Below are 13070 nucleotides of genomic sequence, written 5' to 3' on the forward strand. Positions count from 1 at the left end.
GTCCTGGCTCTGCACCTTGAAGGTGACCTGCATCACTGCGAGGGCCTCCCCACCTGCCTTGTAGCCTCCCACAGCAGCCAGGAAGCCACTGTTGCCCCTCTGCTCAAAGTCCTCTCTGTGGCCCTCCATCCTCACATCCTCACAGGGGTTCCCATCTCCTCCCACCCCATCACCATTCTGGCTTCAAAATCTATGCATCTTCAGATCTGGAGGCCAGTTCCACCAGATTCGCCCCCTTGCTGTTCTTTCTACCCTCGGGAACACTTGGACCTCAAAACCAGTGCTCTGGCTCTTGCCTCTGTCTCGAATGATCTTTCCCCAGCTCTCTGCACAGCTTTCTCAGCATCACCTCCAGGAGGCCCTTCCTTGGCACTGAAACAGAGACCATGAACACTTGGAAACCTCCAGTTTCTCTGTTCATTACCAGAAGATAGACGTCAGGTGCAGGCCTGTGTTTACTGCACTGGCTGAGCTCTTCACACTCCGGCTGCTCTTCAATGCACAGGCAACACTGAGGGGAGGGCAGGGTGACAAGGGGCTTTTCTATCATATGCTTAGAAAGAAAAACATGAAACCCAGAAGTGGTACTTGTTTTGTGAAAAAAAGAACTGATGCTTTTTTTTTCCTTTTTGATTAAAGCAACCAGATACTCTGATCTCCAAGATTAATTTTTGTCTTTCTATGTCTCTTTTTGCAAATTATCTTGTCCACCTATCTTTGGCTTCTGGAAACTCACATTGGCTCTGCAGAATCTGGGTTATATCACGATCCTCAGATTAATATATCCTGGATTCGCAGATGAATTCCATTCAGGGCTCCCTAATGAGACCAGTAACATTTCCTGGTTTTTCTCAAGGTGCTGGTGTTGGATCAGAATCTCTCAGAGAGCAGTAAACCATTCACTGAAATGGGTGACGTGCATGTTACCATAATACCTATCTTTCATTTATGTGTAATTCCATTTTTTCTCAATAAAAGGATCAGCCTTGGGGGACAGAGAGAGTTCTATATCCCCAAGTTCTAGGCAGCCCTCAGAAGCTTGCAAGTGTCATGTAAAACACGGCTCTGCACCAGATAGGACACCAATTGCTCAGCGGGTTCCCCTGGAGACAGAAGTCACTTGTTCCTGGGGACTGCCTCAGCTGTATTTTAATAAACTGACTCTAGCATTACCTCTTAAAGTAACAGGTCTTCATTTAAAGTGTAATGGGATTTAAGCTGCCTGATTTACAAATATGAAATATGCACATTTTTCTATAAATTGTGAATTAAACAAGTTAAATTGCCATCTCAACTCAGTTAATTAACTTACAATTAAAACTAAACATTTAAAAATGCTTAAGCATGTGAGTTTCAGAAAGCATATGATATTATTACAAGAAATAATGTAAATATATAAAACACAAGTATAAAACTCATACTTACCTATTCTGTACCTGTAGACATAAAATTAAATTGACCTATTCTCTGTATTGAATGAAAGAAAATTACCAATTTCATAATTACCAATTTTACAATTCTGTGTGACAAATATACCAAAGAAAGGTTGTAACAGCTTAAGTCTGGATATAACTACAGTCATCAAATTCTATTAAAATAGCAATCAGTGATTTTAAAAGCATTTCTTTCCATCCACCTGTTCTTGGTAATGGCACAGAAAGCAAACCTACTGAAAGAACAGAAAATAAAAACCTTTTATAAAGGCTTCTGCTTAGAGGTACAATTTCTTCTGGTTTAACTCCATATTTCAAAACACAAGACTTTTAGTATACATTTGGCCTATCATCTGCCTTATCATTTTTAAATACATAAGTGTATGAAAATCACCCACAGTCATCTCTAAGGATATAACTACCAGCAATTTGAGTAAACTATATCAACCGTAAATTCTCCAATCTTATCACGTATTATAGTCATTCGCCTTTTTTATAATGTAAAAGGTACAATGTGATGTGACTTGTATGATTAGATTTTATGTCCTTGTTAACCCATGCCTATGTGACTCACTTCTATGTAGCTACATCCCAGAGCAGAGTTGGGAGAATCAGAATGGGGAACCGCAGTGAGCTTCTAGTATTTACTAGAACGTTGACAACATACAAATCTGTTAGCAAAAATATGTGAGTAAAATCACAGACATTGAAAAAGATATACTGTGTGAGGAAATAATATTATTCACTAAGAAAAAACATCTGTTGTTTTCCTGAGTTAATTTTCTTCATGGTTTAGAAATTCAATACTGTTTTATGGCTGAATCTGTCCATCTTAGTTGTTTCTTTTTCTATCTCCGAGATTAGGAATGTAGTATCGTTTCAGATCTGATACTTTTTGTTCCTTTACTGAAAGGAAATGTGTGAAATATTTTATATGAAATAATCTAGGTTTAGATAAATCTCGAATTTATGTCAGTGCTCCGTTTAGGTTTTAGATCCAATCAACATTAGGAATTGTAATTATTTGTGACTGCGTCCACAAATAAGAGAATGTGTTCATTTGAATGGTGGAAATGTTTTGATTTGTTTTTATTATGTCTGCATTAAACAAAACTGCACTAATATCGTTAAGTGCATATAATATTTTAGTGTAGGTACTGAAGACAATTAACAGTTCCTATATGGTACAGTAAAGATGAGCATTTTCTTCTACTAAAGTATTTCAAAAAGAAAGAAATATGGAGAAGGGCTTAGAATATTCTTTTCTCCAGCTCTTCAGGATCAATTCTTCATTTCATATATAAACAGTTAACAGAGTCAAACCCTATAAAGACAGCTTACTCATCTCTGCTCCAGTTATGGCCCCATGGTATTACAATGACAGTGACAGGCTTCTAATCCCTGCTACTGCCACTCAACAGCAGGAACGGTCTTTGTCCTTGACCTGGTCTGGCCACGTGCCCACAAAACAGTTTCATGGAAGGCAAGTAAGCAAAGAAGGAATTTATTCAACTCCACATTCGATGGGAAAGAGAATTATTCATGCCGACAACCACACCCTTTAAATTCTTCAGTGACATTTCACTTAAAAAAACAATTTGTTGAAACTTGCTAATCAGGATTGAGGAAATTCCTGGGCAACACAGCACCCCTACGACTGGCAGTCACCTCTAGCTTCAGTCTTCCAAACGAGACCCCTCCCATTCGCTCACGGGACAAATCCTGGTCCTTCTTCCAGACCCGGTTCCAACCTTTTCCTCCATGACATCATCCCTGCCCATCACGACCCACTGTGTCCTGTCCGTTGCCTGGGTGCCAGCACTTGTGGTGTGACTGCCATAGTGACTCAATGCCAGGCACTGCCTCACCTCAGCTCGCCCTTTTACTGAACCCAGTTCCAGAAGCCAGACTTCCCAAGTTTTTATCTTTCATCACGAGAGACTGTGCATCACAGGCAGCATGATTCAAAAACAATTATTTTGTACAGTGAGATAAAAGAAGTAGTATCTGTAACTGCAAAACTCCCGCTCAGTTTCCTCTTAACTGAAAGAGACATAATTTCTAAGGAAGCTCACAGCTCTGCAAGGCTATATGTGTAAAAATGACTCCAGGGCACACTAGCAGGAGATGTATGCCATACTGCAGAACAGGGGCACCTCTGGCTGATGTAATTCCCACTGAGAGTGCGGGCAGGTCTTATGGTCCACTGTTGACAGAAAATATTTTCATTGCTTTGTCCTTTGCTACAGCACCTGGACACCTTAACAATACGCGAATGTGTAGAATATTGTATCAAGATATTTTAAAAGCATGAATGCTACCATAGGAGGTTTAATCACCTCACATATTAAAATTATATTAAGATGATTAAAGCTATATTATAATTTAATGTCTCTTTTCTCAAGTGGAAGAGCATAATCAGTCAGTACATACTGAACAGAGACTCAGCTTAAGGTATTTTCAGTCATGAGGAAAACAGTACAAAAGAATTTCAGAGCTGTGTTAATAGCCTGCAGTGTTCATATTAAAGCTAGCTCCTTAGAAAGGTTAAAAAGAGCTGAGAGCTTTAACTCCTGGCCTGGAAAACTCCCTGCTTTGAAGAAGTGCTAGGTTTTTTAGCTGGAGTTTAAAGCACACGTTTCAATATTCATGCTCCTCCTCAACTTCTCCACACAATTCAACATTTAAAATCTGGACCAAACAGCTTTTTCCTTCCTTCAAGACTCAACTAAATACTAATTGTGTATTTTTAAATCTGAAAAAAATTCTCAAGAAGTAGGATTTATTATAAAGCTTGAAAGTCTCAAGAAAATGGGTGAGTTATAATGTAAGTTACGATATATATGGGCCATTAAATATATTTTTAAGGTCTAGACTAACCCACTGAGCATAAGCAAGGGAAACTGTAAATCTATCAATTACTTGAACCATCAAAAACTTATAATGCTTAGTAACAACCTGAAATGCCCCAGCCCCCCAGAATGAGGTCAACAACATGAGGTCACAGATTGAAAGCAGATTCCTCAAAGTACACTATGGGAGAAGAGAAAGTCCTGGACCCCCTTTAAAATAAAAATGAGGTCACACAGTGGCTGTGTCAATTGCAAGGACCTGAAAGGCAGATTTGCTGGGGGAAACCCAGGCTCTTCCTCCCTGGAGGGATGGCCTCACTGTCTGCTTACTGAGCATAAGGCACCATCCCTAACACCCTAAAATAAACATAGAATTGTTTCAAAGAGGCAGTTTGGGTGGGCCCTTAAAGGAAGTTATACAAAGTGTCTGAATTATAAGCAGCAACTATAGTCTAACCCAGAAATCTTCCAAGTCAATTTAGGACACTTCCACTTGGCTTGGTGAAGTCTCCTTTCCTCCTAGTATGAAAAAAGCAGGCTTCTTGAAATTCAGTCTCCTCCCTAATGTGGTGGTACCTAGAGGTCACCAGAGCATCAATTCAGGACATGGCATCAGGCAGTGGGTGTGAGAACACCCTCCCTCTGTTTATATCAATATTACAAACCCATGTCAGCAAGAAACTGAGAGAGTCCCTGAAACCTTCCCAGTTCCTGGTGTATATACACAGTGGGCCTGAAACCTTCCCGAATGACACTAATGCTATTAGAAGGTGGTGCCTGCAGCTTGTAAAAGGCAGAGCCTCACCGTCATTAAGCACAGAACTGTGTGGAAGGGCACGCGTGAGAGCTGACAGTGATCCAGCTTCCTCGGGACGGCCCTCATGCAGTGAAGAAGCTCACAAGCAGGCTAAATAACACAAAAATAAACTGAAGAAAATAAGGTCATCATAAACAGCTATTACCAATGCCACAGACTGAACCCCTAAGTTTGAAGACCTGAAATTATATGACTGGTGATACCCGGTGACCTTAATACCTGATTCTACTTTTCCAAGGGTATCTGCCTGGGTGGAAATATCTATCATCACAAGAGGCTCCTGGGTTTTTTTCCTAGGACTCTGGCTGGCTAAGATTTTTTGGAGTCATGTTGCATATTCAAGACAGGCTATCTGGGTAGCACAGACAGAGACCAGCATTCAACATCCTAGTAATAGGTACGAGGCCCAGATCATGAAGTAGGACCACATTTGTAAAAGGATTGCCGAGTGGTCCTTAATCAAGAAAGTTTTTGAAAGCATTCAAAAGCCAGGCTGCAAGTAATTTCAGTTCGTTTTCCATGGAAACTAATAACAAAATGTCCTTCTGAGCAAAGCAGATATTTGAAACGTCCAAAAGGCCTGGTGGCAGCCAGACTGCAGACGCCCAAGTGAATGTTTTCCCTCAAGATAAATAAGGCCGTGGCAGCTGCTGCCTACACTTAACACGCCTGCCCGTATGAAACACGTACAGAGTGCTGAATGGAGCAGACAGCTTTGCTATGTGACAAGTTTTGGTTTTGCTTCTTAAAGAAAAACGATTTTGCTTAAAAGAAAACCAGCTCAGTACCAACCATGTATTAATTTATCTGTGTGTACAAAAACACATATATGACAATGAAAACAAACTACAGTGCACTAGATAGGACTTTTCCTAAAAACAACAAAACAACAAGAAGCAGCAAACCCCGTTTCTAGAACTTAAGCTTTTGATGAAATTTGTTTTCCACTGTGGTCCATGTAAGCGAGTATCCCTGGTATGTGAGGTACAGAATGGGTAGTAGATTCTATTTATTTTCTAAGTACATTAGAAACTTCAAGTCAAACATGACTGTCACTATACAAATTCATTTGTCCTCAATATCTAACTGCAAAATGACTCAAGTTTTGGTAAGATGATGGAAGTTATCAGACCTTCAGGAAATGCATTTTGCCTGTCAGTCTTCATGAGGTCAGAGGTGCAAGGTCAGCAGAGTTGTGCATCTGATGAAAGCTACAGTGTTCATGATGCTGCTTTCTCCGGGTAAAGATTAAAAGCTATTACCTATTAAAATTTGTACCATATTTAAAAAATATAAGTATTGGTTCAGGACAAAACAAAGCACTCAGACATTTCCCAACAAAAGGGCTTGCAGAAGGGAAAAAAAAAGGAAAATTATATAATACCAAGAAAAATCAAGTATTTGCATTTAGCAACTGATATGTATTTGATGAAGATCAGTGATGGATCAAGTTTACTTGAAAGGCCAAAAATATTTCTCAATAAAGGCAATAAAAGATAATACAATTCTACAGCAATACAGGTCATCTACTTTGAGAAGTCAGAATTCACAATTGAAATCCATACCGAGTTCTGTCGCTATTTCACAACTTTATCTTCAAATCAGTAAGCACATGAAATTTAGGGGAAAAGTGACATCAAAATACAAGGAAGCTGTTCTTTAAGAAAGCACTCAATAGTTAGTGATGGCTAGTAAAGGGAAGCTAGCTGATAAAACTTTTCATCCCACTCTAAACTATGAAAGCTGCAAAGTCATCATTTGCCTGGAGGAGTTAGCAGCTGTCTCTCCGTACTCCATTTCACTGAAAGGGAGAGAGCAAGACTACAGGCACAATAAAGGTCCAAATCTGTTCTAGGGCGTCTGTTTCCACAGCTGGACACAGAGCACTTACTATTCTATATACAGCATCCTGGCTTAGACACTCAAGTGGGCAGTGTTAAGTTGCACCGCCATGCAATCCGACCATTAACAAGTCCCAATCGGTTTTACCCAGCCTTGGCCCATAAGCCAATCTACTTCAAAAACACATTTTTTTACTGTCCCACAAGTGTGACTACTCTTGTTCAATATTACTTCATAAGAAAAGAAAAAGGAAGAAATTATACAAGGGCCCACCCTCTATAGCAAAACAGCCATTAGAAAAAACTGACCAAATCTCACATCCACTTAATTATTAACAGATTAGACTCAAGTTCTTCCCTTCCCTCCCCACCCCCAACTTTTTTTTGGGTGATATTCTCTCACCTTTATTCAAACCAAATGTTTTTTACAGGAAAATGTTTTCGCAGGCTCTATTTCATTGACATATTGGGACAGAGCAGATCAAGTTAAAGCAGTACATTTTACAAATTCTTTTATTCAGAAGGGGCAATGGGGGGGGTTATTTTCATTCTCAAAACAGTTATTTGACTTTGAGGACCTCGAGAAACAATATTTGCTGAAAAGCTAACTACTTGCCCGGACTCTACCAAACACTGCACCCGGGGCTATGCAAAAAGTTACAGAGGCCTGAAGCAGAGCCACTGCGGGACTGGAAGAGGATGGAGTTTGCTATAATAAAGCTGCAGACTAAGCTTTCTGGGCTTGAAGCAGCCCCTTCGGCCTGGCCTTCCCTTGTCACTTACCCGGGGGCCGGCTGCCGTGGGCCCGGGGCTGGCGGCCTTATTCTCCTCCGGACTCTGGTGAGTGTCCTCTGGACCCCGTGTCACAAGAATTCTGAAATGCTGTTGCCCAGCATTTTGATCTTGCCTGATTTTAAAGGTGCATCCCTGGCCCTGTGGCATCCTTTCCATGGAATTCGTCCTGTGGATTTCGGGAGCCACCCTGCGGCCCCGAGGCGGCGTCTCTGGGTGTCCCAAGGGCCCTCGCTCTTCCGAGGGGCTCCCGCGCTCGGCTCGAGGCTGCGTGGGGTGCGAGGTGCTCCTTTCCAGGCGAATACGGGGATACCTCACCAACCTGTCCCCCTTGGTGCCCGTGAAACCGAAGTTGAGGTCCCCACCGGGCCCCAGGGAGCCAGGTGGCGGCTGCTGCAGCTGGAAGACAAAGCACCGCTTCCCGGTACTTCCAGAAGCATCTGGGACGTGCTGCAAGGACCAGCGCCTGGGCTCGGCTGCAGAAGGGCCGCCCTGGCCGTCGGCGCCGAAGGGCATGAGCCTCACCTGGCGCACGTCGGCGCTGGAGGCCCGGTGCTGGATGCGGACCCCGCGGCCCGACCGCTCGGCCTCCTCGCGGCCCTCGAGCGCGATGGGGCACCGCGCACGGCGGTCGCACAAGCCATTGACCTGGGCACAGGGTGCCCGGGCTGCCCTGGGTGGGGAGCGCTCAGGGGTCCTGGGCTCCGGGGGCTCCGAGCAGCCGCCCCGAGGCGAGCAGCCCACATCCCCTTCCAGGCCCTCGGCGGGGCCGCACCCATCGGGGGCCCCCTCGGCCGCTTTGCGCTGCAGGGAGATCTGCACCGAGGAGCTCCGGGTGGGCCGCGCGTCGATGGTGCCCAGGAGCTGCGGGATAAACATGGACGAGCTGCGCTTGAGCGCTCCCACGCCTTCCTGCAGGCCGCTGGGGCCGCCATCCTCGGCCCCATTGGGAGCGAAGGGGTGCGGGCTGCTCCGCCGCGGTAGGGTGTGGAATGCCATGAAAAAGTCGTCTTCTCTCTCCTGGTCTAGGATCTCCGATTCGGGGGCTGTGTAGCTGCGACCAGAGCCAAAATGAAACCGAAGCCGATGGGCCATGGTGCCCAGGAGGCCGGCGGGGCGCAGGCGAGCGGCACCAGCAAGCCCGGGGCGGCCAGGAGTCAAAAACCAAAGACACAAACTCCAAGAAAAAGTGTCCCATCTGCCAAACCGTTAGCACTGCGGCGCTGAGAGCGACAGATAGCAGAAATAACCCAAGTGGCAAGCGGCATTCCAGGCATGATTGGGTAAGAGCAGAAAGCTCTCATCCACACTGTGACAGAGGGTAGGGTGGCCACGACCACATGACCGCGGCCTCCCCCTCCAATGCCAGCTTGTGGGCTCCGTGCAGCTTGCCCCCTCTCACTTGCGCTCTCTCTTTTTTAAACAGCAAGAGCCTGAAACAGCACCTTCCCAGCTGCTGCTTTTCCATCAGACAGGAGTGGCCCCAGCAGGGAGCTCTCGCAGCTGACGAAGGCAGCACACACACTGGAGCTGCTCTCGCTGTCGATCCAAACCCGCAGGCATCGCGTTCACAGGACCCAAGCTCCTGGCCCCAAGCAGCGGGCACTCCGGCGCGCAGGTCCATGCCAGGGACGGGCATGGAGCACAGGAATGCACTCCGGCTCCCCACCCCCCAGCCCAAACAAATAACAAGGAGAAATGCCCGAGCTGCAGGAAAACCTGTCACCAGCATGTGATGTTAGGTTTCTCTGTTATTTATGATATCACCACACCACCACCAGGGAATGCCAACTAATAAAACACACTATAAATACAATCACACATCCCACAGAATCAGTGTCACTTTAATGCTAAATAATTAGACCATGATCTACAAGTGACAAAATAGCTAAGTGGGGGTGGGGCACACGTTACAACACTGCTGGTTAGTGCACTGCCTGCTGTTACTAAAAGGCTTTGTATTTTAAATGCAGGTGCACGTGTGTGCCTATGTGTGACCCATATGTGGCATGATATCACACATACATGATCGCCAGACATGGAAGTACCAGAGCTGGTGGGAATACTCTCTCCCACCTGCTAGACAGGAGAAAAAGCACCCCCAGGGAAAGTAAGCTGAAGAGGGGTGTGCATGTGGTTTTTGTAGTAAATTAACTTAAATACCACACAGGAAAAATGCTGCTGGGAACTGTTTCCCAGTAAAAAGTCAGCGATATTGTCACAATTGGGATAGAAACATGGAATCTTGTTACTTTTGCAGAAAGGACCTATAGAATACAGAAGCACATGTTCAAACATCTGTCCTTGAGTTTACAGTTCACATGAAGATAGTCTCTGTGTTTTCAACTTACTATTTTCCATGGTCCAGAAACATCAGTTATTTCACAGAGGCTTATTTAGGAGGGAGGAAAAAATAGGAGGGGAAAATATCAAGCTGCGAAGAATGAGAAAAAGTTTATTTTAAAATCCACAAAGCATGACTTTGTCAACAGCTCTGGAGTCAAGGGTGGAGGATTAACCCTGTGTTTACATACATCCAAACCTGTTTTCTCAAGGCATGTGTTTTAAATGCCAAAAATGATCTCTATGAGCGCAATGGAAGCCTGTTTGTTTAATGCTGAAACTGCCAAGAACCACGACAGTCACGTATTGTCTTCGCTGGATTAATAGCCAACAAAGGGAGAGCAGCAACCCTCAGCATTCAGGGCATAGTGACAACACTGTGGAACCAAGCTAGGGATTAATATCCTAAAACATGGATTTTTCAGATAAAGCCTGTATTCACACCAGATTTCTTAGTGCTCTGCCTTCAAAGCCCTTTTTTGTTTGGGTCCATGGCAAGGGTACAGTCTTTGTTTTAGATTGAGATGGGAAACTTTACTTCCCTAGGTAGTGACTTTCTCTTAAGAAAATGAATCAAATAATGAATTAAAACACACCTAACAAGAGGAATCTGACCCTATCTTCTCTCTGAAGGAGAATTACTATACTTGATAAATGAGATTGGACACACTATGTCCTCGAGGACTTCGTGTCACACTACTGCCTAATTCATGTACTCAGGGAGACATGGAGTGCTAAGAACTATACCCTAAGCAGAATCTCGCCTCCAATTTACGAAGAAAAGAACTTCTTAGACACAGCAAACATTTAGTTATTTGGTACTACTAATTATCACTCAAGGTAGAAAATGCCAAGTACAATGCAAAGCTACCAAGAATCCATATTTTTCATAGAAAAAGATAATCAGGATGGTCGATCAGAATCTGTTGGCTTCCTAATTTAGGAAATTAATCCCAAGCATAGGCGATAAATACATTTTCAAGTTCTATAATAAGGGTGAGAAGTTTAAATCATTAGGCAGAGACTAAGGAGATCAGCACGTTTTCCACCACTGGCAATTTTAAATGATATGAAGGCTCCAGACCCCACTCCTATCATTTGCAAGGACAGGGAGCTGAATGAGTTGTTAAAAGGCATCTCCAGAGCATATAATCTATTCATCTCAAGCTATTCAAAAATCGAGTACTTCACTTGAATTCTGCAGAAAGAAGGTGAAGGAAAGACCATTCCTTTTAAGCAAGATAATATACAGAGGTTTTACAGAAGATCAATTCCAGTATAACCGACCACACTGAGTTATAACCCCACTTTTGCATGTACCTTAAACCCTTGCACATAATATAAGCATGTTTATCTTCATGGCTGCAACACTTGACTATGCGTATTTAACATTCTAGCTAGTTAAATCTGGCAAAATGCTTTCAGCCAGATTTGCTTTTGAAATTCCATTCTAAAATGAAATCTTAGTTATATCAGATATGCCTGTTTTAGGTAGGTAGGTAGCTCTCTACCTACTATCCAGCTACATGTAAAATGTTAATAAGCATGCATTTTTATGCAACATGTAAAATGTTAAGTATACATCAGTTTTATGTCTCAGGCCTATTTCTTGTTGCTTAAAGGTACTTTCTGAGACTCTCCCATGAGACAGCACCACTTTCAAAAATACAAGTTAATTTTATTTGCTAAATACAAATTCACTTTTTGCTATATACTGGTACTTAGATTTTTGTTTTCCCAAAGAAGTCACCATAGATTAACTATTGAATGAATCACAGTGTTTTAGTCTGACTTAGATTTAAAAATCCTGAAAGGTTTGTTTACACGACTAGGTCTCTTCATAGATTTGCCACAATTCTGTGTTCTCAACAGTAGAGCATAAGCATATAGTTTGAGGTATCACCAGTGTGACTTCCGCTAATATCAACTGTGATAAAAACATATATGTCCAACAGATCCATTTTCTGTCCTAGCCACACACACACAAATATTTGTTAGCACCAGCAATGGGACAAAAATATCTTTTGGGAGCCTATTTACTGTCAGAAGTGCAATATACATAAGAATGTTAAGAGATGCTGCTCTAAATATTCAGTTTTTGAAAAATAAATCAAATGACTACAATTCTGACTGTTATGGCATATCAATTTTGCCATATCCATAGGAGAACTGTTCTGTGTATGACAGTTTAGAGTTGCAAATATCATTTGGGAATAATATGGTAACTAAGAAATGTCAGTATTGTATTTAAAGATTGTTCCCCATATATCTCAAGCTTGAATTAATGTATTTAAATTTAGCATGCTAAAAAGCACTGAATTAAAGTAACAATCTTTTTTCATACTATTGCAGTCTCTGTTCAAAACTTAACATGAAACCCAAATGATTTCTATACAGTAAATTGAGCTGTAAAGGTAAAAATAAATAAATAAATAAAAAACAAAGCAAAAAATCAAGGACCAGAATCTACTTACCAATCTGTTTTCATCAAATACTTCAAATAGGAGTCTGTGATTGGATGGATTTACCTATAAAGAACATAAACAGTATTATTTTAAATGGGCAGAAAAAATTCAAAGGATAAATAATTCAAAGGATAGAATGCTTTATAATGTATAATGCATCCAGTTCAATTTTGAAATGAGAACAATTAATCTACTCTTTCAAAAATCCTGTACCTACTAATTAAAATTTTCAGTTATTGATTGCTATATTAGTCTACATCCAGTAGTCAGGCATATAGGAAGAAAATGTTTTGGCTGCTTTGTTAACACAGGAAGGATAATTCTAAATAGTTTTCAAAAATTTCTAAATTGCTTCCCCATGCTTGTAGACCACGGTTATATTCTCACAGGGCCTATTATGCCTGAGGAAATCTCCTAGTTCTAATAATAATATAAAAAATTATAACATCAGTAATAAAAATAATGAAGAAAATGGAAAAAGTCCTCATTACCATTACATGATTACTTTATTTTTAAAAAAGATTTAT

At 42.1% G+C, this 13070-nt stretch overlaps 1 protein-coding gene across 6 annotated transcripts in view; it reads right to left on the reverse strand.

Moving 5' to 3' along the window:
- Positions 1–13070, reverse strand: part of NEDD4L (NEDD4 like E3 ubiquitin protein ligase) — a 301987-nt gene that overhangs the window by 116982 nt on the left and 171935 nt on the right. For all 6 annotated transcript variants that reach the window (XM_037508470.2, XM_054694014.1, XM_037508467.2 and 3 more), the window contains one exon: positions 12553–12606. In XM_037508470.2, coding sequence (XP_037364367.2) covers positions 12553–12606 — 54 coding nt within the window. The remainder of the gene's footprint in view (positions 1–12552; positions 12607–13070) is intronic.

The sequence above is a fragment of the Talpa occidentalis genome, unplaced genomic scaffold (assembly GCF_014898055.3).
Source record: "Talpa occidentalis isolate TD23 unplaced genomic scaffold, MPIMG_talOcc4v2.1 talOcc4.13, whole genome shotgun sequence".
NCBI classification, from domain to species: Eukaryota; Metazoa; Chordata; class Mammalia; order Eulipotyphla; family Talpidae; genus Talpa; species Talpa occidentalis.